General features: G+C 37.3%; 2 protein-coding genes across 3 annotated transcripts; one reads left to right on the forward strand and one right to left on the reverse strand.

Moving 5' to 3' along the window:
- Positions 1-26657, forward strand: TFB1M (transcription factor B1, mitochondrial). Of its 2 annotated transcripts, XM_054394775.1 has the most exons (8): positions 1-8; positions 1188-1345; positions 2850-3001; positions 5668-5776; positions 7513-7664; positions 12882-13001; positions 23239-23366; positions 25673-26657. In XM_054394775.1, exons 2-8 carry the CDS (start codon positions 1213-1215, stop codon positions 25935-25937), a joined length of 1059 nt encoding a protein of 352 aa, XP_054250750.1. In that variant the 5' UTR covers positions 1-8; positions 1188-1212; the 3' UTR covers positions 25938-26657. The 2 variants fall into 2 exon arrangements, with proteins under 2 accessions (XP_054250750.1, XP_054250739.1); XM_054394764.1 differs by lacking the exon at positions 1-8 and having other exon boundaries at positions 1213-1345; positions 25847-26657.
- On the reverse strand, positions 16760-17416 carry CLDN20 (claudin 20). Its single transcript, XM_054394786.1, has one exon. The coding sequence runs from the start codon at positions 17414-17416 to the stop codon at positions 16760-16762; it is 657 nt and encodes a 218-aa protein (XP_054250761.1).
- Positions 26658-26783: the final 126 nt, after the last annotated feature.

Raw genomic sequence — 26783 nt, forward strand, 5'->3', positions numbered from 1 at the left:
TCCACAGCGTAAGGCACCGCTGCTTAGAGCGGCAGGGGGAAAAGGAGTGTGTGTGGCTGAGTGGTGGACTGGTCCCCCCGCCTGGTCCCTCAGTCTGGTCCCCGCAGCGGCCCGCTCCGCTTTTCCCCCGGACCTTGCGCTCCCCCATTGCTCGAGCCACGCTGACGGCTTTGCGGCTGCGCACTCGGCGACTGTGCTACCCTTTACAGGCGCCGTCTGTGGGAGTAGGCACTCTGCGCCGCTGATCTTCGGGCAGAGGGGGAGATGAGCGGTCTGGGTGGGACACGGGGCGAGGCCTACCCTCCTGCTGCAGGAGGGGGGACAGTCACGGGGGGAGCCCCCGGGCAGGGCAGTGGGGTTTCTGTCATGCAGTCGCCCTGGGGATGGCTGGGTCGTCTCGGCCGTCTGGGTGAGGAGTGGCTGGTGACACATCTCCCCGTTGGCAGCGGGGCGTGTACTGCCCCCGCCCCGCTGTCCGCGTTGAAGAGTCACCTCCGCCTCCTGGTCTCGCCGGGCCGCGAATTTACCCCTATCAGTCCCTGTCTGGAGGCGACTAAGATCTGGAGTGCAGATGGTGCCTCTACCCACCGAATCGGTTGCCTGTCGGGCTGTGTCTCAGAAAGCAGCAGCGCTGTGTGGCAGGCGGTGAGCACTCCGTGCTGGAAATTGTTAGCCTCGAGGTGTAATGGTGAGGCAGGGCTGGCAGATGCGAGCAAAGAGAGGCAAAATATTTTGCCGTACTGAAAGTGAAAAGTATTATTCTATTATCTAGTGCTGTTGTTTACACTTGGGATTCTTAGATTTATGCCTGCTTAAGAAAAGTGATTCAATAATGAAAAAAAAATAAAACGTCTTTTAATTATTCTTCAGGTACACTTTGAATATATATTGGCTTTATGTGATGCCATGAATTCACGCAGATTATAAAATAATGAAAGACTGATATTGAACAATCGTGAGAGGGTTTTGTTTTACCTGATGTTTTGGCAAACCTGCAAAATGAGACTTCCGCAAATACATGCTGCACATAAGCACTGACAGTAGTCAAAATACTGATGGTTAAACTTTAGCACTTGTATAATGATTGGTAAATCAAGTCTTGGCTTGTAAACGTAGTAACATTTTTAAAGTTAAGTATCTTAGAATTTATTACATGCACTAGAATTGTGTTTTCAATCTCCCTCTAGGAGGAAGGAACAAGAGTTTTGTCTTATGGCTGCTCCAGGAAAGGCAGCAGCTTTCCGTTTGCCTCCCCTGCCAACTGTTGGAGAGATTATTAAACTCTTTAAACTTAAAGCACAGAAACAACTTTCCCAGAACTTTCTACTGGATTTGCGGCTGACAGGTTAAATATTTTATTCTAATAATCTTAGCTACTATAAAATATGTATCCCAGCTTTCTTCAGAATCCAGATTCTAGCTAAGGAGATGGTATTTGCGTGATGACATCTGTCTAACAGTAACTCAGTGATAAACTTTTGAAGACTTCTTTTAAAAATAGTTTATCTGAGATTATAAGTAGATTTTATTATCTGTTCCTAGAAAGTGTGTGTCTTTTATAAATAATAGAATAATGTTTAGGTAGAAATCATATTCCTGTGTAAACTATGGGTTATTAATTGAAGGGTGAAAATCCAAGCCTTGGTAGTACTTTCATCATTCCAGTTTCTAAATTAAATTCAAAAATTAGCATTTTTTCAGATTATTATATATCACAGAAAGTGCTGTAACTCATTGTGTAGTTTAATTTACTATATACTGTGTTTAGGAAGGTAGTTTGTCTCAGTTCATCAGAAATGTGCTAGCTTTTTTGAACCAGTTACGTTCTTCTCAGTAATTCAGTTTTCTCCATATTTATGTCAACAATGGGTGACAAAGCTGGCGCTGTTCAGTCAGTGGTGAGTTTCTTTACTGTCCTAATGGTGGTGGCTGGCTTTTGCAGTAATAAATGCAGTTCAGCTTCCTGTAGCTGATGATAATGTTGAAGGTTCAGGCTGATAAAGATTTAGGATATGAACATGAAACTCGGTTCCATTTCCTGAACAACTGGACTCCTACCCTGGAATAAAAACGTCTCCATGCATTTAGTAAAACTTTAAAGTAGAGAAGTCTTCAAATATTTCTTAATCCATACTTAAGAAGTTATGTACTGAGCAGCATAATTTCTCTCAGCATCTCATCATGCTTCCTAAGGATACCTTTGATTCATTTGCGATGTTTTAAATTCTTATTTTAATCCTTATTTTACTCCTTAATCTTTTTTCTTCCCTGAATATAATCCCTTTGGGTGTTATATCTGCCCACTTAGGTATAGGTATTCTTTCCTCACCTTTCAGCTGCTCTGCTTTCTATAGCTACCGGTTGCTTGTAGTCCAGCTTTTGCTTTTCTCCAGCTACTCCCTCATGAAATCATAATCTTTGTGAAGCTTCACTGTATCTTTTTTTGCTTCTTAAATTTCCTTGAAACAGAGGTGCATAATTAAATAGGGAAATAAGGATAAGTAGTGAGACTTCAGGATATTGAACACAACTGCTTACTTGCAGAACAGTACTGCTAGCTTACAGATGAGAATATTCTCTTTATTTGGTTCTGCAATGAGCAGCAATGTGTATTACAGGAATTAAACTGAAAACTGGTTTGGTTTTTTTTCATAGTTAAGCATATCTTGTACTATGAAACAAACCTGAATTCTGTGTAGTCTAGCAGGTGTGTAATCATTTAACTAGATGTGTCACTGGGTCTGTTGAAAGATAAGCACGCTTGTGCTTTAACAATAAACAATGAGTTTATCTATGTGAGCTGGGTCTTCTGGAGAATAAAGGCTTAGTATGTGCTTTGTGTCTTGCAGACAAGATAGTGAAACAAGCTGGCGTCCTCAGAAATGCCTACGTTTGCGAAGTGGGCCCTGGTCCAGGAGGAATTACCAGATCCATTCTCAGTGCTGGTGTTGAACAACTCCTTTTAATTGAAAAAGATTCTCGATTTATTCCAGGATTGCAGGTACCAGCTGGAAAGCAATTAGTATAAATGTATGCACAACATGGCATAAGAACGTTTTAAGAACACAGAAAGTTTCCAAGTGTCATGTTGAGATCTCAGCATTGAAACAGATTTGCTTCTTTGCCTTCAACAAGCCTTATCATTTGCTTGAGGATGAAAATATGCAGTATAGCAATTAAGTGTGCCTGCTTTCTCACAGGCTCTCCAGGACATGATCTGCAACTGCATTAATGCTGAGGCATGTTTTTTTCAGGTCAAGGTGTTTCAGGTGCATTTCACCATGCAGATGAAATAATAGTTTGAAGGTTCAATGTAATGTCTTTTGGCCTCATGTTTCATTTGAATCCTAATAATTGCGCTTTAAAGTTTATAAAATTGTGAAAGCATAGCTCGAATAAGTACAGTTTAAAGTAGATTAACATCCACACAGAAGAATAATGCAAGAATTTTAGCATACATTTTTAAGAAAAACATACCTATAACAGAATGAATCTGGATTTTGTGATAATGTGTTGTAATACCAATTATTTTTTCTGTTTTCTCATTAAAAGCTCTATCAAAACAAAATTCTCATGAAAGGGTTGAGATTTGAAAACAGAAAATGCCTGAAATTAAAATAACAGCTGGGGATTATACTTAAAAATGTCTCTTAAGATAGTTCAAAAATCACTGATGCAAAGCGTATAGCATTTAAGTTTTTTCAGGCTGTGGTCTCTATCAGAAATCTGAAATTTGGGTCCTCTTTACTGCAAAACAAATACAGTGCAGAACATACATGTGCAGAGTAAAGGTTTACACAAGCTGTCAGTTCTGTCTTGCTCTTAAAAAATCGTAACCTTCCTATGCCATATGCCCTATGCTAGGCTGGAAAGATTTATGTGGAGAAAATGGATGTTTTTAGCCAGAGAGTGGATTGAATATAGTATTCTTCCAGGAATGCCATTTCATTTTTCATAGTATGCCCTTTATGTTTTCTGTGTGGCCTTTTGTTGTGTGTGACGAATGAGAGGATCTATGTGATGGTGAATCGCTTAGCTCACATGCCTCATGCACAAATACTGCTGGAACTCTATCAGCTGCACACACTGGGGACAGTTTCAATGGGTTTCTGAGCCTTTGTTTTGAATCAGAAATATACAGCTATGATTTTCTGCTCACAAGTTAAATCCGGTTCTCATTTATGTGAGTGCAATACTCAAAAACCCCACATGAAGACCATTATTAAAAAAAATGTGTTAATCCATTGTTGTGTAGGCAACTCTGCTGTTTTCTGACTTCATTGATCTTAACTTATCTTTCATCCTGTCATAGCATTTGTAACAGCTTCAAAGAAAGATTTGACAAATCATGGCAGATTAGTGAATTTCTATGCCATATAATTGCTAGTGTAATGCTTAAAAGTCCTTTAAGTGGTTTAGAGTTGAGCTTAGATTTATTCTTTTGATTTGGAAGTAATTGCACTTATGTAGGAACATTGAGTTTTTAGTTAGGCTTTTTTTTTAGTGCATTACACACAATGTAGCTATTTTGATGGTTAAAAAGAACTACTCAAATTTAAAAAATCACACAAAACATTTTGTGGACAGTGAGAGAAGGTAGCACTTTTCCTTTGGCTCAGAGACTTGTGAAAGCTGTTTATGCACCTGAGCATACAAACATGATTCAGACTGTAAGATGGAGCTAACAATGGTGAGCAATTTATTTCATCAGTTAAGCCACTATCACTTAACTCTGTATGGGTTTGGATTACTGTGCTGAAGCAAAATTTTCCTATAAGCTTTTTTTTTTGTTGTTCTGACTTGAGTGCTGTGAAGATGACGTTTGATATTTAAAAGCTGACCTTGCTTTTAAATAGCAGGGACGTTTTGTGCCTAGTTTCATACTGTAAGATAAAAGATTAGTGTTGTATTAACACTAAAAAACTAATTTTGATTGTGTAAACTGACATCAGAAATGAAAGAATTGGTTATCAAACCACAGCTGGTGCAGAGTTTGCATTTCAGCCTTTATTAATACTAGATAAGCTCCTGAAGTGGGTTAGATATGTTGACAATAGAGTGGGGTTTGTAACATCTGAAAATAGAGAAATGTGTGAGATTTTTCTCTGCTGCTAGGTACTTGTATCCTCGTATTTGGAAACTCCTTGGTTTTTAATGCTGTAAGTTCATATTACTACAGGGAATATTAAGAGGATCTTTCCCCTTCCTTTTTTATGTAGAAGAAAAATGACTGAGTATTTTTGCATCTTAAATTGGATAATAGACCCTGTAGCTGCAGGGGAGACAAAATACACAATGTGAACCTTGTTTCCATAGGTAATGGATCTGAAAGCTTTTCAAAACCTGCTGTTTGCATTATTACTTTCATCAGGTGGGGCCCTGTTAGTGGCCCATGGTTTGTTGTTCTAGTTGAAGAGGCTCTTGGCAGTCTTTTCAAGTTTCAGCTGAGAATAGTAAGAGTTTACTGAACCACACTTAAAAATTTTTCATTAGCATTTGCTTTTTGATAGTAAATACTTAGTAAGAGTGTGCTCATTGCTCTTATGCTTTTTTTGTCTGTTGAAGACCGATGTACAGCAATAATTTTTGTTCCTGCTGTGGCTGAAACTGGAAATCAGTTTGGTCAATACTCACTGAATTCTGCTTGCTTTTCTTGCTTACAAACAGATGTTGTCTGAAGCAGCTCCAGGAAAAGTGCGCATTGTTCATGGTGATATCCTGACATATAAGATGGAGAATGCTTTTCCAAAGCTCTTAAAAAAGAACTGGGAGGATGGTTAGTATTTGGATTTCATTTTTTAAGGCTTCTGAGTTAGCCCAAACTGTGATGATACAGTTGGAGTTCACTCAGTGCAGGGCTTACTCTCTTCTGGTATGTTTTGAAGGTAAGGAGAGACTATCTAACTGTATTTTTTTATAGAAGGAGACAGAAAAAATGTGGAATTTGTGTGACATTCACTTCAGTAAACAGTGAAGAACTTTTCAATTAGAGTGTGTTGACTGTACTGTAATGGCTCTTGGAAAGTGTAAAATCAAATGGTATACTTCTTTCCCATTTTTTTTCCTCATTTTGAAGAAAGCCACAGGCATGTTGTTCCACTAACATTTCTGTAATTTGCTTTGAAACCTTTAGGAAATTTGTTCCCAGATATTTAATTTTAGCATTGCCTTGGAGTCAGAGGGATACCTTTGCCAAAATTAGAATCTGCTCACGTTTTTTTTGTGTGAGTTTTTCGTTTGTTTGGCTGTTGGGTTTTTTTTTGTGAGTTTATTTGGTTGGTTGGTTTAGGGTATTTTTGTGAGGTTCTCATAGGATTCCATTTCATCTTTCTTTTTACACGTGTATTGTTAAATAAATGAGAAATGACCTCTCATTCCCATTTCCGAGATTTCTGAATTTAAGATAGGGTCACTGTCTGCAATATCCAAAGAACAGTAAACTGCTTTCTGACTTCAGACATAAAAGACCATGCCACATTATGTTCACCTTGAAAAAATCCATGCTGTGTTTGCCTCATTGCAAAACTAAGCTGAGCAAATGCATGTGTAAAGGTGTAGTGCAATTTTGATATCTCTTTCTTGAACATAGATGAAAATCATTGTCTTTGGAGCTACCTAGTTAGAGGTAAGAGATACGTTTTTCTGTATTACTGTCATAGGAAAATCTGAAAGGCCAATGGTTTTAAAATAATACTTGGCCATCTCTGATCTATGTGTACTATGGCGAATACACTGGAAATACAGCAGCCTAAAAAATGCATAATAAGTAAAGCACGCCAGAAAACTGACATGATTTTTATATTATGATCTCTTATTCATGTTATCAAATGCTGTAGTATCTAAGAAACAAAGCACTTGCTTTTGTTTTGTCCACTTCTGTTGCCCTCCTGCTTAGACATAATCATCCCCACTAATGAAACACTTTCTTGGTGTTGTACAACATACATAGGCTGATATGATCTGTAACTGAAAAATACATACCACTTCTTATGGCTAAGTCATAAGACCTTTCAATTTCAGAGGACTCTGTACAGAAGGGGAGTTCTGTCCAGTTTGAGTTAGGTAATAGTTCTGGAGATTATGAAGACTCAGGTTCCTGGAAGAATGTGTTTGACAGACGAATGTGCGTGGCTATTTACTCTGTATCCCTAGACGTAGTCTAAATCATGGAAACACTGTTGTAATTTTGCTTTTCTTATAGTTTTGCTCTTCTGGAGTAGCTCAGCTGCAATCTCCTGATTAACTGAACGCTACTGATTTATTCAAATGTAAATGAGAACCAGATTTAACCACTTTTTTTCCAACTAATTACTGAGAATAGTAACACAGTTTTGTCAGTGTAAGACAAGTGTAAATGGAAGGGCATAAATTTGGCATGGCATGATAAAAATTGGTTTTGTATTTTAAGTCTGTGTTGATATGAACACATCTTTCCTAGTTATATGTTATTTCATGGCAAAATCTCACCCAAAACTTTTTGACAGTTGCTTTTCTTCCATCAAACATTAACAGAGCCACCAGATATCCATATCATTGGGAATCTGCCCTTCAGTGTTTCAACTCCTCTAATTGTCAAATGGCTTGAAAATGTTTCCAAAAAGGACGGACCTTTTATTTATGGCAGGACACAGATGACATTGACTTTTCAGAAGGAAGTTGCAGAGGTAAGACGATAGTGTTTTCCAAAATTTTACAGATGGTAAATTAGACAAAAAGTTCTTTACATGCAACCTTCTTTTTTTATAATACAAACCCAATCTTAATTGGCTTAAAGAGGAAAGAGTCGGTTCAATTTCTAGTCTGTGTGGCTGTAAATGATGAATTTTAATGTTGACTTATTTGCTTGCATCCTTTCACAGCACATAAATATTATTTCTTTAAAAATTCCTTATGGATGGCTATATTTCCTTGAGGTGTTTAATCAGTTTTTTTCTGAAGTCTAATTTCATTGATATTAAAAGATTCTACAGCACTTTCCTGTAGAAAGTTTTACATATCTTTTCTCTCAGTCATTCATGCACAGTTTCATCAATCTGTTTTTCCTTACCTTTCAGGCATCTCAAGAAACACATTAATTAAAAACAACTTTTTTGGAAGGACACCTTCCTTGAAATAAGGAAAAATGAAAATTTAGCATTATTTCCAGTTGTGATTAAACACTTAAAAGAAAGGCAGTGTTTGTCAACACTGTGGAAACTGACTCTGCCTTTTTGGAACAAGACTTGAAATCAGAATTAATGGGTTGTTGACAGCTGTTGTTTGTGAAAGGGCATTTGAGTTCTGTTACAGCAAATCCAAGAGCAGATTAAGAATCTTAGATTCTCAAAGAAGGCCAAACTGGTCTGTTACTGTTCATTCTAGATGAGGTGATATTCTAGATCAATTGATACTAAGTTGGCTTATTCCACAATGCTTTCATACTTAATAATTTGTTTCTGTTGCCATTGCATGAAATGTATCATAACACAGAAGCTGGAAGAGTTCTTGCTTTGTACTTATGAAAGCTGTATGGCTTCCTACAAGCATCTCACTTGCTTTAAAAATAAATTTTAAAAGCTGGATTTCCATCTAATTACTTCAGTGTTTGTGCATAACTGTTTTTATTTGCATGACCTAAATATATTTGCTGTCTTAGCTTTCATCTTTCAAAGTAAAATTCTAATAGGAAAATTTTGCTGTGGGGTTTTTTTTGGGGTATGTTAAATTTGTAAGACTTCTACACGCCAGTGGCATGTCTGCTGTCATTTTTGGGAGTCACAGAAAACCATATTGAGCTGTTTTACTGTAGCCCTGAAGTCAAGATTCAAGACAATTGCTGAGGTATTTCCAGTAGGTGGCTCTAGAGAACAGCAGGGACAGTCACCTGACTAGAAATATGCTAGATTTCTTAATTTGATGCTGAGCTCATGTGTTTTCAGGCATTAAAACATCCAGATCCTTTTTTCCACAAGGACTTTGTATAATTTGAGATTAGACCCTTGTTGCAAAACAGGGGTGATGGACTATGATGTAAAATGCAAATTGGTGATGATTCAAAGTTTTGTGACAGCAGTGAAAAAACTGGCTTAGTGCTGAGTGAGAGTGTAAATGCACTCTGTTCTTTATATAGCTGTAACCAGCTGCATATGCCATTGGTGACATGCAGATTATAGTGCTTCTGCACTCAGCATAGTGCAATGAGATGCAAAATACCATGAACTCCTAAGTTTCTTCGTACTTAGAATGCTGAGAAATTAGAAACACTAGGAAATTGATTATCTTACTCAAGGCCATGCAGTGAATCAGTGTTAATTGTTGTTAAGTTCACATTTTGGGCTCTCTTGATTCCTGTTCAAATATCTATTTAAACACAGATCTGCCACTGAAGACAAAATGGCTCATAGTTTCTGATTTGTGTTTCCATAATTGATTTGACATTATGAAAAACTCATTTAAGAGAGACTTTTATGTTTTATGATTAGGAGAAAGGATGGTAATTAAAATCTACGTCTTTTTGTTCTAGCCCTCTGGAACTGCTAAAAGTTATCTATTACGGTTTGGCCCTATCCCTGGAGGTGTTTAAGGCCAGGCTGGATGAGGCTCTGGCCAGCCTGATGTAGTGTGAGGTGTCCCTGCCCATGGCAGGGGGGTTGGAACTAGATGATCCTTGTGGTCCCTTCCAACCCTGACTGATTCTATGATTCTATGATATTCAATACCAGGAAATAAGAGACCAGTGTACTTCAGATACAATAAATAAGTTGCTGGTGATGTTTTATGTCTGTGAATTTGTGTTCCTGAAAGGAAAATGTCTTGTACTCAAAAGTTTGATGTCTTTACTGTATATTTCTAAGCTAAGAGCCTCAGGGTATATGCCATAAGCTCAGCAGAATGGTAAGATGCTGCCACGGAATGGAGCCATGTGCTTTATAATCGGTTAGGATAACTTTACCTTTCTTGCTGATAGTAGTTTCCTGCTTTTCTGTTTCTTTGTAACACAGCTACATTGGCATGAGTTATGTTAGTATAGACCTGTTACTACAGACCACTCTATTTTGATATGATTTCATTAAACTGTTGATAAGAACCAGTAGTTAACCGTATATACTGAGCTCTGAGGCCTGTTAAGGAGGATGAGGTCAGATGTCCACAGCAGTAACAATGGCACTTTTAAGTGTTGGACAGATCATTTTGTCTGGCTGTGGTTTGTAACATTGCTTCACCTCAAATTTGCCACCTAGGCTGGCCCACTTCCACTAAAATGAGTCGTATTTCATTTTAAATAGATCTTTGTCAGTCTCTAATTTTGAGTAAAACTGGGCAGAGAGTAGTTTGCCTGAACTGCTCTGCCAACATGATCTGCAGGCTGGGAGGTGGGGTGCTAAACTGTTAAGAGACATATTTAAGACAGGCATGTTAGAAGAGCAGAACACTTAGAAATTTTGTATATAACACTGCTGTCTATTTAGAACACTAGGCAAAAGGTGCTAATAAAATGGAAAATAATTCAGATTTTTTAGTAGCAAACAGAAGAAAAATTACCATTATGTTTTCATAACTGGTATAGGTTAAATATAAATACTTATGTTCTAAAAAAAAAAAAAAAGTTGTATTGCAGATAGCAGCTTGTGCACTAAAATGTGTTTAAGATTCCTTTATGTGGTCAGCTTTGCCAGTTTAATTCTTCATGTGGGTTAATTTCTGTGATAGATTTTGCTGATTCGTTGATAATGGGGGATTATTATGCATTTATGAAAATCATAATTATATGGTATAGCTTACTGAAGAAAATAATAAGGAGTTGTTCCTAAGGTAGTCATTGAGAGTGGCTGATAATGAGCAGTATTAGAAGAGATGTCAAGTGCCACCTTGATTGTATTTCAGGCTAGGCTTCAGAATCTGTGTTTTGTTTTATGCCTTTCTAGAATTGTAATGCCAGGTGCAAAAACGTTAGCAGAACTCCAGCGTGGTTTACTTGGGACAGTTTCAGAAAATCTGTATTTTAAAAGTAGGAACAAAAAAGCTTTTGAGAACTGAGGGGGAAAACCCTACAACAGTAGGTCAAGTTACAGCAGTATGGGACAAACCTTTAGCAGGACCTATTGTAATAGGATAAGGGACAGTGGTTTTAAACTAAAAGCAGGCAGATTTAAACTAGATAGAAGGAAGAAAATTTTTACAGTTAGGGTGGTGAAACTTTGGAACAGGTTGCCCAGAGAGATGGTAGATGCCCCATCCCTGGAAGCATTAAAGGTCAGGCTGGATGAGGTTCTGGTCTAGTTAAACATGTTCCTGTTAACGGCAGAAGGGGGTTGGATTAGATGACCTTTAAAGGCCCCATCCAGCCCAAAACTGTTCCATCATAGCATGAGTATATTTTCAGTCTTTTTGTGTTCCTTCAGCAGTGCCATACTCAGGTAATGTTCCTACTGATGTGATTGAAGTGGTTTGAGATGTTACTGCCCAGAGGTGGATGTTGTTGGTTTGCATGCCTGCTGTGGGTGAGAAGCAGGAACTAACTGCATGGGACTTGTGAGATTGTTTTTGTGGGAAGTAGAGACTGGCTTGTTTGAATTGGCATTGGAAGGACTGAAAGTGTGGTCATTAGACCTGTTTCATTTCCACTGCAGAGGTTAAGGAAGTGCCTATCTGATTGCATTGTTAGACTTTTCAGCCTGTTTGTTTTTTTTTTTTTCTAAGAACAATAACAATAATGGTTAGTTGGTTTTATTTTGATAGGTTTCCTCTGAAACAATAATGAAAGTAGTTTTAAATTCTGATGTAGGTAAAAAGAATCACTGAGCGTTCTTTCTGAAAAGTCATTGAAAAGTATTTTATTTTCTCTGTGTTGATTCTTGAACTAACTTTCAGGAGAGTTGGTTTTGAAAAAAACCAAAAACTACCACCACCAAAATTAAAAAAAAAAAAACAAGCTGACAAAACTTCAGCACTGCATTTAATTCTATTTTTCTGGGATAGATAATAAGCATGGCAGCATTTCATGAGTAGGCTTTTCATCTGCAGTTGTGTTACAGTGATGTTACCAGATATGCAAAGTTGTTTTCATCCTTATTTTTTAATAAGGTAATGGTAAAAAAGAACAGAATCTTCAAAATTCTATTTCTTCATAGTTAATGAAACGTCTCTTTCCATTTGAGACTTCTTATATGTCTTGCAAGGTCATGGAAGTGTAGAAGACCTCCATCCAGGCTACTTTTTGGATAGTCTTTGTAAGAATTTTTTTTTTTTTTTTTTTTTTTAGGAAAATCAGAGAATTACTAAATTGAGCTTTTAAATATTAGAGGTCCTTTCCAACTGAAACCATGATATGATTCTATGAAATCCTCTTACTGTTAGGTACTTTATATTTTAAATTAGATCCTGCTACCTTCCTTGTATGTATTGTAAGTGTAGAGCACTTAAGAATGAAGAAAATTTTGGTTTCTATCTGATTCTGAGTTTATGGAACTTTGTTTCATCTTAGATGAGAAAAAACAGCAATTTGATACAGAAAGAATGGAAAGAAATGATGCGAGAATACTGTCAGCTAGTGTTATGTTTGTTATGAATCCTGCAGTCAGAACAGTTTTAGTTCTCTTGTGCCCATAAAAAATACTTCTGTCATTCATTAAGTTCTGCAGAAGTTCAAGGAGCTCCTTCTCACGCACATTTGATTGCAGGACAGAGGTTGTAAGTTAAGATGGTATCTTACTGAAATGCTGCTGCCTTGGAGAAAACAATTCTGGATGAACTGGGCATAAACTTCGGTACAAGTTCTTAATTGTCTTGTGGGTCGTTTTCTTTTGACTTTTGCATTGATTATACTGAAAAATCAAGCTTTAACATAATTGGCACTTGGTCAATTCAGTTTCACTGATGTACATGTTTTGATTCTTCAATAGAGACTTACAGCTAATGCAGGAGGTAAGCAACGTAGCAGACTGTCCATTATGGCTCAGCATCTCTGCACTGTTGAAAACTGTTTCGTAATCCCAGGCCAAGCATTTGTTCCAAAGCCAGAGGTAAGTTTTAATGTATTTTTTCCCCGTTTTTTTATATTAATTTGTCAGTCAAGCAGTAGATCTGATTTTGAATGAGGAAAACGGGTGGGCACTCCAGTTCAGCACCTCCATGCTGCAAAAGTGGAGTGATGTGATACTCCTGTAAATGAAGCATGCTTGCTTCAAGAAGGTACTTAGCTTTTTAGTTCATCAGAACTTTGGCCTTCAAACCTGCAAGAGAAGCATACTGCTTTGAATGTTTGTTGGGAGGGAGGTTAAGAGTCAATGACAGGGTAGTCTGCTAGGATTGTAGCATCTTTGGAAAGCCTGTTGATAGAGTTTGCATTTATAAACAGTTTAGTAATGTGCCTAGAAATGTTGATGGATCTGATAAATAAAAGCATTTCATTTGTTGTCTTTGTCAAAGATCTCTAATTTTACTATGTCTGTAATTTTGTGTTTCACCCTACTTGTCCTTAGCATATTTAACTCCCTCCTATTCGCTGTAGCACTTTGTCACCTACATCCCACTGCCTGTTTAAAAAAGGAACGTTTTTTCTTCTTGCTATGTTCTGTTAAGTGAGTAGAGAACAGTTGCTTTGCTGTTCTCTGCCACTGTTTTTTATTAATAGCCATTATGATTACAGCAATCAAGAATTAATAGATGAAACTGCATTTTGAAAAGACTGTATCTTTCTATTTGTAAAAATACGTGCCTGACACTAAGAGGGATTTCTTTCCCCTGAATGCATGTGTAAATCTGCTGTTTTGCTTTAGAAGTAACTCATAGCTTATGAAAATTCCTCTTATCAGTTCATCAATAAATCTTCCACCTTATCACAGTATATCTTTTAGTGTTTTTTCCTGGTCAAGTTTATCTTCTTGAGTACCTTTGGGAGGTCATTCCCTCTCCTTTATCTGGTCGTATTCTTATAATGATTTAAACTTTTGTTCGTATTTCTTGAGCAAGTAACTGTTCAAACGCATTAAAATATTAGCTGTGACAGCAGTCTGCTGTGAAGAAAAATTACCGTACTTAAGACATATTATTTGCTTTGAGCTTTTGGATTGGGTTGGTTGTTTATTTTCTTGTCTCCTAGCCGAATGAAAACTAATTTCAGAATGCCATCTTAGTTTTAAATCTGTGAAGTAGGGGAGGTTTATATAGAATATTGGAAGAAACTTTTTGACTGAAGAGGTTCTCAAACACTGGAATAGGTTCCCCAGGGAGGTGGTTGAATCCACATGTCTGGAAGTGTTTGAAAGATGCAGAGATACGGTGCTGAGTTCAGCACCAGAATTGGTGGAGTTAGATAGTGGGTGGACTCAATGACCAACTGACTCGAAAGACCAACTGGTCTTTTCCAACTGAAATGATTCTGTGATTCTAAGTAGTGTTCATAACACCAAAATTCAAATATTGTGATTGTTTCTTAATGGTGGGTACAGCAGAGATAGTGTAGTCAAAAGTCTTGTGCTGACCATCTCAGAATTGGGAAGTTGTAACTGATACTCTTTATTTTCCTGTACTGAAAAGGTCATAGTTGACTGAGAGAAATAATTGAGTCGTGACATATGTCTTAGTATAAGCAAATCCTACAGTCAGTTGGTGCTTTGTTGAATAAAGAAGGCATTACCACTAAAGACAAGCATATTTTTATTTAATTTACTTCTTAAAGTTAAAACAAATATTGCTTATATTGCAAAAGCAGAAAGTACAAATCTTTGAGACAGACCTGGCACCTGTTTTCCCTGTAGTTGGGTTCCTTCAGACCTCTGTTGTTGATTGGTCTTCTGTTTTTTCTAACTGTAGAACTGGCATGGTTTTAGATATTACTGTTTCAGATGGAATCTTTGTTTTCTTGGAAAGCTCTTTTAGTGTGTTGTGAATGGAGTGTCTCAGTGCTTGATTTTTGTTTCATAGCTATACAAAGAAGTTCAGATACCTCTGTTTTAGGGAAAAAAGATTGCTGCTTATGTAATGGATGGGTATTTAATTTTTCTCATAGTATGCAATTATTACCTTCTTATGACCTTCTGTAAAAACACCTTTTGTTCTTACTTTACAAATAATAGTTTTAATTCACGTGCATAAAACAATCACACCTTAATGTCATGTTTTTGGGAGTGAGTTGTTTACCTCATTCGGTCAATGAATGAAGTAATAGTGCAATAAAGACTCTTGGTTTATGGAGTGGTACTGCACAGCAGTGTGTCCAACCAAAGAAAATTTGGCCACTGGTACATTAGGAATAGTACAAAACAAGCTCCTTGGTGGGTACCTGTGAAACTCAAAATGGCTATGTAACAGTAGTAGTACAAGCAAGACATATTTCCATTCTCTCTATATTAAAAACTCTTTATATATTAGATTCATAAAACATTCCACTTTCACAAATGTTCTAACGGAAGATCTCTCTTTTTTCTACAAAGTGGACATACAATGTAAGGGCTCTGTCATACAGTTTTAGTGAATTTCAGGCTAATGGTACAGGAAATTAAAATTGCATATAAATGTAGAAAAAAAAAAAGAAAATACAAGCAATTGGTTATGTTGAAGGATTCATCCAGCATTATCACATTACTGAATTTAAAGGCCTATATCATGCCCCTTTTCATTCCCTTACGTATGTTGCCAAATTAACATCAATGTGAGTCTCATTTAGGGAGCAGTGGCCAATATGAAACAAAATCTATACATTTAAATAAATGGTTAAAGGATCTAAAACCAAAATAAGAGAATTAAGAAAACAAATTTAAACAAAAGAAGCTCTTTATCACCATTGTATATTACATTTTACATTAATAAAATACATGGGAATGGGCCTGAAACAGACCCTCCAGGAATAATTAAAAGGACTATATAAAGTTTGGGTGTTGTTTTTTTTTTTTTGTTTTGTTTTGGTGGTTGTTGTTGTTGTTGGTTTTGGTTTTGTTTTGTTTTGTTTTAGAAATCCAGAAATGTAAAAGAAAATAAATGGTGCCTATATTATTTGGACTGTTAAAACCTACTTTGAGCAAGTACAAGCCAGAATGCTTCCAAGTTTTTTGTGAACATAAAATTGAGTTTGTATACTTTGTGTCACAGTTTGCAGGTGTTTTCATCATAATGGGAACATTTCTGTTGTCATGTTGCTCCTCAAGCATAACAGTCATTGTGTAGTGATAGATTAGTAGCAGTCAGTGAATGTAGTGTAGACAATGCCAAGTAGGCATTTCTTTAACAATAATAAATGAAACCCACAGCAGGTGGCAGTTGTGGGTGGGAGAGAGCCATTTTTGGCAAGATCTGAATGATACTGCTGATTCTTCAGCCTGATATGCAGAATATACAATGCAGCTAAGGTGCATGCAAATGTGTCTGCTATTTAAAAACCATAGAATTGGGCTTCTTGGACAAAGAGTGGTAGGATTTTCTTACTTCCTTGAATCATAATTAAAAGTGTAAAATACACTATAAAACATGGTATTTTATCAATAACCTGATTTGCTAAGTAGAAGCCATCAGTACATCAATTGTACTGCCAGTTATAGTTCCTTTTTCTTCAAGAAATATTACTTGGAAAGTCAAAAAAGAATTGTTTGAAAAATCGACAAAAAGAAGTACTCTTGTAGCAGACAAGCATTGTTTCCTACTTATTCTTTTTGTGGATGCCTCTATAAATGAAACACTTTGCTTAAACATATGCAACCTAACTGCTATAGGGCACATTCTTTGAAATAATCAAACTACACTTAGCACACAAAAAAAAAGCTTCAGTGGATAGGAATAACTGTATTTACACATAGTCCTGCAGGTTGTAGCCTGCATTGCTCTCCTGCTCAGTGGATGGGAAGTGCTGCTTTGAAGGGTAAATCCATGCTCCTTGCTGCTTTTTAAAACAGGAAGTACAGAAGATTGCACCTGCGATAAGCAGAAACCCTGCTGAAATGAATCCGGTATAAACCGCTCCTCCTGGTTCATGTTTACTGCTTTCTGGAATGTTCTGGTCCAGAAAATTTGAAATAATTTCTCTTGTGTACCAGGATGTTGGTACTAATCCAGAGATTCCTGCGAGAATGAAGCAGACTCCTCCAGCAAAACAAGCGTGACTTTTGCTGTCAGTGTCCCCTCCTAGCTTGGTGCATTTCATTCCAACTGTAGTGATGCAGATCCCAAAGGCTGATAGGATACAAGACAGTACCATCGTGGTCCGTGCAGTTTGGATGTAGATGGGGAGAGAGAGAACGGAGTATTTCAGGGTACAGCTAAACATCCCAGTGCTGTACCATGTGCAGTCCATCCAGAGTCCTTGCATCTGTGTTATAGCTGTTATTATATTTGAACCAACATCTGCGTTAACCTTCCAGTTTGGTAGCAAAGTGGCTGTGATATCTCCAAACACACCAAACAAAGCCAGAATAAAAGCAAAGAACTGTAGACTTGCTGATGCCATGATGATTATCTGCTGTCACCTTTTGTCTGCCTGTTTCTCTCTTGTAAATGAATGCAACCGGCTGGTAGCTTCGTAGCCAAGGCTGTAGCCTTTTGTGTAATAGGGAGGAAGGGGAGGAGGGGAGGTGAAGTGCAAGGAGGAAAGAAAAAGAAATCAACAAATAAAAAAGCTTGCATGGAAAATTAGATCTATCTGAATGAATATCTGAACGTGCCCCTGCAGCAGATGAGAGCAGCTGAGCAGCTGTACACAAGGTACTTGAATGTAAATGATGGTAAATGGACAGTGTTTTCGAATTGCTCATAAGAAGGAGCTGCTGCCCTTTCATACGTGACTGCAAGCCATCAAGCAAAACTCATTTTAGTGAGGTTGTGTTTGGTAATGGTACACAGGCTGCAGGCTTGCTAGACAAATATACATTGTAAATGGAACATAAAAAACTTGTAAATGAGAAGTCATTATGAAAAAATGCTGCCATAGAAAGTGTCTGGTACTCTTCAATACCTTCTTTAAGCATGCTGACAATTGTAGTCAGCTCCTGTTGACTATTTTTTAACAATGAACACTGCAAATGGTAACTTTTATTTAAGGTATGGTTGAAGGTAACTATTTCAGTTATTTAAATATTATCTTTTTGTATAATAAATATTAGGAAATACGTTTTGAAGGAGAATAAGGTTGAACTTATTTTTTGCAGTATTTTTGCAGTCAAGTCACATGACTTTTCTAAATCAAGATTTTATTTTTAGGCAGTGATTCTCAGTCCTTGACTTAGAGCAGCAATATTGAGCAAGTCATAAAAGTGAATATGATCTGCTTTTGTCTAGAAAACAAAATACTGTTTTTTCACAGATGTGAAACAACTCAGTTATGTAAGTGCATTTTTTTAATCACTTACCTATCTATAATAATTTCCAAATTTGCCATGAAGTGGAAGTTTTAAAAGTTCAATATAAAGCCTTCCTGATGTTCTTGCATAGAGTCAAATTCAATTTGACAGATGAGAACACTGTAGGCAGTATATGATAACTGTGCAGCTGCGAAGACAGAACTGTTACATCAGCTGGGCTGTTGGGATAGCAGGCAAGGAACAATAGTTTGAAACCTCTGCTAGGAGGATGAGAAATGCTCTCCTGCCTTTTAAATGGGGCTGTGTAACTGGCAGGCTTTGCTTTGTGTCAGAGTGATAAAGGAAGGGTGGTCCTCAGTCTGGATTGTGTTTTCTAAGATATTACCTAAATATGAACAATAATGCTTAAGTTGGTGTTTAGCATTAGAAATTTTTTGAAAAGCCATAAGTAATAACCACTGACAAAGTTGAAGTAAGTGGAACACAAAATATCTGTAACATTGTACTCTGATTTCAGTTCATTTTGCATAAGACAACAAGGTTTCAGTCGATATGTATTCTAGCAGTCTTTAGTGGCATTATAGAAAAAGTAATCCTCTAATTGTACATAGTTCAGGTACTTGTCCAAGGATGTGCTAACTTTGTCCAGCATATATGTATTAAAAACGTTTATAGTTAAGGTGAGAATATTAAGGTTTTTTTTTAAATCTTATTTCAAAGACCTGCCTATTTTTCAGACTGTGAAGAGTTCCTTTGGCAAATACCTATCATTCACTGTATGGGCCCCATGGGAAAGCTGCTTAACTTCGTTTTGCAGAAGAAACTGACATGTCTGGATAGCTCAAAACTCATTCAGAAGCATACTCTGGAACAGCTATTTAGGATCTTGAGTTAGTCTTTTTCATTGCTTCCTTTTTAAAATTTCAGCATCAACAAACATGCAAACAGTAGCCATACATTACATTTAATGGGATGAATCAAACTAAAGGCATGATAAATTCAAGTATAAGCACTGCAAGTGTAATAAAAAATACAGTTAGGTTTCATTCCTGTTTGTACAGTACTTACGGCTGGATGTGAGGTCTGAGATGCTTTTTCCACTGTAGATGTCCTGGAAAAATGCAGCTTCTCTTGAATGGAACTATCCCTTTGCGTATAAAACTGCATTGGCATGTATTAACAAAATTTCTTGGAATGTTGTTTTTTTTCTGTTCTCTACAGCAAGTGCATTACTGCTGTTTGTTCGCTGTCTTAGTTCCATCTACCCGAGAATAAAGGAGTACTTTGTTTAATGAGTTTTGTTTGACAAACACTCAGTAAGAGAAAGCAGAGAGATTATGCAGAAAAACACATGAAGGCCCTTAGTCCTAAATACATAATGATATCTAGGTTCTGTGATGAAAACTCTGAACAATGATTAGGAGTGAAATCTTGAGAATCCAGAAGCTCTGTAGACTTGGGGATTTGGTGGGCAGCAGCAGGGGAGGGGGGGATTCGTTTATGTTGAGCTGAGAGCCAAAGCCAGAAGGCTTTCTTGTTTGTCTGTTATTGGAGTTTTTTCATTACAGATAATCTCATTAAGAGTTTAAATTTCCTAAGAAAGAGCTATGCCGTTTATTTTACTTTGTAATTGGAACAGTAGGACATTTCTATTCAGCTACAGGTTTTTCTTGTCAATTCTTGATACCTTTATTCTTCTGTTGGTTATTCTATACCTAGCTACCTGTCTATGTCTTGTGTAAAAGAATGAAGGAATAAAGCTAGTAATAAGGCTCATGGTAACTGCAGCACATCAGAGAAGTGGTCTTGACATGGTGGTATGTGAAATCCGGAAGAGGAGCAAGCCTTTCCGACTGCAGCAGTGATGTACCCACAGGTTCTGTGCCTGACTTTTGGGTTCCTGAAATCCTGTTTGTGAGCCTATTGTGAGTGGAGTTACTACAAAGCTGCTCTTGCAGAAAACTTAGATTATTACTGTTAGTGCAGCAGCACAGTTATTTTCTGCTGGAAGTGAACCAAAATGAAACTCTTGGATTGGAAACCCTTGCACCAGGACAAGATTGCTATGGGATACAAGTATCTGGTGTTAGACCTGACGTTTGTCTGTACGAGACAGATAAAACGCTGGTCCTGAACACTTGGTTGGTTAAAGTGCTGACTGAGATCCTACTAGAATAGTTCTAAGCCTCTTCTAATGGAGTTGTGATATGCTCTGCTTAGGTTTCACTTCCCTGTGAGTAAATTACAGCTTGAAAAATAGTGTGTGGGCTTGATTTTAATGGATGTATTGCCCACCATGAGACCTTGATTGTCAACAATTAGTAAAAATCGTCTCATTTAAGCTTATTCTGATTTAGAGTATAGATTTCATCATCAAGGCAGCACAATTCTCTGAATTAAAGTGTTCTGTCCTGTGTTCTTCCTACCCTTACAGAGCATAGATCCTCATTGCACAGATACACTAAAACAGCAAGGGATAAATAATTTTATCCCTATAATTTTTACTCATGACAGTTCAGGATATGTCAGCGGAAAAATTTTCACATGAATTATTTTGTAAGGATTAAGTATTACTTAGTAAATGGTTTTTTAACATACTTGGTGGGGTGAAAGCAAGTGTTACTAGTAAAATGTTCAGCAAATTAATTTGTGTATTTTAAGTGCTCATGTGTTCTCTTATTGGCTTTTGTAATTCTACTCAGTATTTTATGCATATTAAGAAGGTTAGTGAAAAATAGCATGTATAATTTTAAAGGAGTAGCCAATTACAAGTGAAAAGCTTTCCCCTGTATCTGTTGCTATAGTAACCAGGCAGCTTTCCTGGGGTCCAAAGAAAACGCTGTCTATAATGGAACAAATGCTGAGAAGTGCTGTGTTTTGTTTCAGAAGCAGAAATTATTGCCCACTGGCCTTGGGACTATGAATTGAGCTGTTTTTCTCTTAAACTGTACACTGCATCTAGGTTGTGTTCTATTTCTCTTTTTCTCCAGAAATACCAGTTAAGGATGCAGATCCAACTGACAAAGAGCCCTCATACCTCACTTACAAGCAGTTCTGCAAAACTGAGGAGACTAGGAGATCCCAGATGGTCTTGGGTGGTTTTCTTATCCCTAATTTTGTGGGGAAAATACCCCAATACAAAAACAGATAAATACAGACACATGTAAATAAGCCCTTACTATTGCTCTACAAGGAGCTGGTTGGTCATGTGAAGTATGTATTTGCCCCATTCCACTATGTGAACACAAGTTTCCTCTGTATTCCTGTGGTCTTCCTGGCAGGGAGTAAGCTATATGTGGCAAAGGTGGAAGCTATCAACACTTGAGAAACTCAGAAACTGCTTTGAAAAATTAATGTGTGCTCATTTCACTTCAGATTTCCTATGGTCCTTTTTCTCCTCTCTTCTTTAAATAAGTTCTTCTGTCTTTATATTTTAGTAATGTAAGTTTGTTTGGTCATTGCTTTCCTCTCTGTAGCCAGTATTTTCATTCAGCTTTGTCTACATGAAAAACTCAACTTTGCTTGAATTTCACAGTCTCTGTTGAAAGCAAATCTAGTACCTCTGCTGCTGAAGCAGTGTACTTCATAGACATACTTGACTGCTGAGCTGTTCCCACTGAAAGTACAATCTGGATGGATGGCACCTTTGTGTTAGAGTATTTTATTATTTTTATTGATATTAATTCTGTATGTCCATGTCAGAGGTTGCTGTGATTTAATTGATTTTTTAAAAAATATATAAAGGTTGAGCAGTTCTTATTTAAGCAGTATAAAAAAAAAACCTTCACTTAAAAGGTATTCTCCTACTATGGGTATTCTCAAACAATTAATACACTGAGAGTGTGCTTAGAACAGAAGCTGTTCTTTGGCCAGAGTGTATCTTCTGTTTTAGTCAGAACTGGCACATCTTCAATTTAATGTCACATAGAACCTGTTCTATGAATGCCAATATTGACTTTCAGACCTTTCACAAAGGTGCAAGATTGTCCATTCTTTTAACAAAGTCTGAATATTTTAAAATCTGACACTCAGAAATTCTGTAGCCACCCAGTACTTGTACCATGGTACTAATTCTCAGCAGGCTTTTCTGCAGAAATTTTTCATTCTTACTGTCGTTAATGTGTAGTATGGAAGATGAGCTGCTTTATCTGATGTTGTGGAGATCTTCATTTTTAGCCCAACCTCTGATTTCATGCAGAAATATATATACATATGTATACATCTATATATATGCATGTGTATACTGAAGGGAGGATATTATTCCATTCTGGTTTTCAAGCACAGGGAAAGTGACTTCTGTGAACTAAAGTGATTTTTAGAACTGTAAAGGAAGCTTGAAAAAATTATGTAGAACCACTCAGATATGGTTTATTATGAAGTGTTATACACAGTGTAAACACAGAGTTTTGTGATCATTTAAACTGAATGCTAACATTTTTCTACCTACTGTTCCTTTATAGACTAGAATTTTAAAATCTTAATATGTTGAAAATAATTCCTTGGCTCACATTTTAGAAATGCCCTAGAGCAGCAGAAAACATATAGGGAATGGGTTTGCTTTCTAATTATAATACCAATTTTCTCCAACTGCCCTTCAGCCTGTGTATCAAATATTGCCTAATTTCTGTATCATGTCAGAATTGTCTTGTGGAAGGATCTGAAGCAAGAAGAGCTAATTACTTTACAGATTACATGCAAGTTGTTCTAGATGGAGGAGGTACCATGGGGAAAAAAGTACTAAGTACTAATGGCATGCAAAATAATTGGAAATATGTAGATAAGTAAGACTAAAATTCTGCAGGGCCTTGAAAGTTAAGCCAGATGATTATATTCAAATGCTCTGACATTGGTCACTGCACAGCTCTGTGACCTGTTACAATAATGTCTTGCTGTATTCAGCCTGTTTCCTGGTGTCTCGCTGCCTAGCTTAGAGTAATGTATCAACTCACTTTGGTCTGTCTTTTCCGTACAGGTGGATGTGGCTGTGGTGCATTTCACTCCATTGGTGCAACCAAAGATACAGCAGCCATTCAAGCTCGTAGAAAAAGTGGTTCAAAGTGTTTTTCAGTTCAGAAGAAAATACTGCGTCCGTGGAATTGCGTAAGGCTCTTGAGGGAAAAGTTCTCAGTAATGCTTGTGAAAATGTGTCAGCTACTAAAAGTGAGAAACACCTGTAGCTGTGTGTTTGATTTTATTCCTCCCATTTTAAACGTGTCATCATAGTTCCATCAGATCTTTCTGTTTCAGAATGCTTTCTGAAGAGAAAACATGAGATGAATTGCTTTGGGCTGTAGTTGTATAATTACTGTGCATTATTGTCAGTACAGTTGAAGTTGTTAAAATTACTGGGATAAAATGGGGAGCTTTCCAGCAGTTTGTCTGCCTGGGAAACAAAGAAAAAACCCACCCCATCCACTAACTACAGCATTTGTTGGTCGAGTTAAAAAATGAAAGTGTCAGAATTCAGAACCAAAGATGTCAGTAGGAGGAGGGAGAATGTAATCTGTGGGAAATTTTACTTATTTGGGTATAATGTCAAAAGGTCAAATTCTTGTTTCTTTTTTTGCCCTTTTATGGAGTTCTTACTGATTCCTTTTAAATCTCCATGGCTTGCTGAGAGAACTTAGTATATTCTCTGTTGTGAACAAGCTGCAGTCTGTTCACCAAGGATCCTGTTAAAACCCCAGCATAGCCACGTGTTTGACTTGGTATGGGAAAACTCCAGCATTCAGCATTGTAGGTGTTGCCATTGCTGCTGTTAGGACTAGAGGCATGCTGCTGCGGATTGGGCTATAACTGAATTTTGTTGGGCACGGTCCTGGGCCTGGTCTAGAATTAGAGTGGATGCCACCTTAACTGAACTACAGGCCTTCTTACATCACTGTTTTAAAGGTGAATGAACACAGAAGTTTGCCTTCAGTTTTGGGTTGGTTTTGCTTGAGGCAGTGAATGGCATTGATCTCTGGGATATAGACATTCGATCTAAAATGAGTACTGGTTTGCTGGTGTTAAGGTTTGAATATGGATTTGCAGGTAGGTGGAAAAGGAGGTATCTGAAGTCTAGATTTGTATTTGATTTACAGAGTGGTGGCTTGGGTGGGGTTTTCTGTGAAAGAATGGTTTTAGTTGACAATATAAGCAGAAGGCAGTCAGCTTATCCACATTCTGTAGAATATTTTTGCCGCAGTTTAAGAGAAAGGACAACTATTGTGTAATCTCAATTTGCTAATAACTGCTCTACATTCTTTTGAGGCAAGGGAGGGGGGAATCTGAACTTTTGAACACCACCTATCCCCTAGCAGCTTATCATACTTTAGCCCCAGAATGCAGCTAAGAAACAATCCTCTTACTCTTTAGCTGACCTGAGACAAATAGCCAATGTTGGTGTATAATAAGGCTATTAAGTTCATTATAAACTATGTCTATCACATATACAGTATAAAAACAAGGTAATAGAATCAGTTTACATCTGTGTGTAAATTCTGAGCTATAAGATGTGGTATGTAAGAGTAAGCTAGTAAGTCCATGAAGAAAAATACTGTAGTTTGAATTGCTGTTCGTGGGCATTTGTAAGAGAGGTCATAGTCTATATATACTAGATGATTAAACGTTTTTGGCTCCAGCTATACCTTTTTACTACCAAATTGGAGAGTAACTTAAGGAGGGGATATTAAAATCGGGATCGATCCATTTTAACCTTGCTGACATGGATGCTGAACTAAGGAGGGGGAGATTTTGGACTCAGGCCTGAAGTAGCACATGCTTTAAACGAGGTTGTTCCCAGAAGCTGCATCCTTCTCTTGTCATTTTAAACTCTTGCTTAGCTTTGTATTCTGTCTGCCCACCAAGAGTCACCTATCACTTCCCTACACAAAGCCCTTTGACTGGCTTGTCCAGCCAACGTGCAAGGCACAATAGGTGTTACTGTATTAGGTGCACAGCATTTTTAGGTCTTACACAGGACTTAATGACAAAAGCAGATCATTTGAAAATTGAGACACACATATCTACCATGTGCAAATTTTCAGCTTCCCGCCTTTTTATGAGAAAAAAAAAAAAACTGTTACTGTTCTCTAAACAGGAGGGTAACTCTAAGGCGTCTCTGTGATTGTGTGCATAGCCAAAGTTCTTTTGATTATTAGTGAACATGAACATATGTGCATGTGTTTAACGTGCAGTGTATGTATGTGCTTCTCTTGTCATTATTTGAATTTTCAGAAAAAGGGCTCTTAGAGGTCTCCATTTGCTTATTAGTTAATGAGCTATATTAAGAGCACCAGAGCTAAAATAATGACATAGTTACAAACCTATATTGAGTAAACTCCCAGGAGGGTCCTGTTACTCTTCATGGAAACTGAATTGTTGGGCTGAGTTGTTTCAATTTGTCTTCTCCCCATACCTTCTAGGACCTTGTTTCCTGAAAGTGGACGTTTGGAAAGAACTGAACAGCTGATGATGACAGCAAATGTTGATCCAACTCTGCGTCCCTATCAGCTTTCCATGTCACAGTTTAGAAATCTCTGCAATACTTACAGGAAAATGTGTGATGAAGACCCAAGCCTTTTTGTGTACAATTACAGAGAAGAGCTAAGGCAAAGGAAGAAGATGAGGAATCCATTTGATGAAAGTACCAGTCAGCCAGAAAAGCCTGAAGAGGAAAATCAGCTGTAATAGCTGTAATTGCAGCGGACTGTTTTATTAGTTTTAACTCCTTGAGCTAGAGTTGTTGATTCAGTACTGGAAGCTTCTATAGTCCTACATATGGAAGAACTACTTTTGAGAAAGTGGTGAAGAGAGACAGGGGGCTTTCCCATTTTACTTACTCATTTCCATTCAGCTGCTGAGGAAAGTGCAAAGACAGTCCAGTTACAAGGTGCCTGAAGAGAGACAGGGGGATTTCCCATTTTCCTTACTCATTTCCATTCAGCTGCTGAGGAAAGTGCAAAGACAGTCCAGTTACAAGGTGCCTACAGGAGTTTTTTTCACTTCAGGAAGATGTCTAGAGCACATACCAAGAACAAGGTATGTTGTGAGACGTGCAATTAAGGTGGGATACTTCTGAAATAATTAAGTTCTGTATGAATGGAAATGTAAGAAATACTTTTCATAGTTTGACATGTAAGGTGGTGGTTGGGGTTTTGTGCTCTTCTTATCCTGGCACATCCTACTGTGCAGAGTAATTGAAAAAAAAACAAAAGCCAAAACTCTTGTATAAACATAATAAAGTGACTGGCTTAAGGGACAATGAAGTGCACAGATTGCCTCAAGGTCTGCTGATACTCATTTATGCCAAAGCAAAGAATTTGGGTTTTAAAGCTCCAACTGGAGAAAAGCAGCATGATAAAAAGCAGAAAACATGGCTAAGTACAATACTTATTTGTCTTTTACTGTACAGGCTGGTAGAGAAAATAAAAAATAAAGTAAAATAAAAGATTACAGGCCAAGCTTTGTTTTTTTTGTATTTACACATGTATAAACAGCATCTTGAAACTTACAAAAATGAAATTTCTGCACTAT

Source organism: Indicator indicator, chromosome 2, assembly GCF_027791375.1.
Source record: "Indicator indicator isolate 239-I01 chromosome 2, UM_Iind_1.1, whole genome shotgun sequence".
NCBI classification, from domain to species: domain Eukaryota; kingdom Metazoa; phylum Chordata; class Aves; order Piciformes; family Indicatoridae; genus Indicator; species Indicator indicator.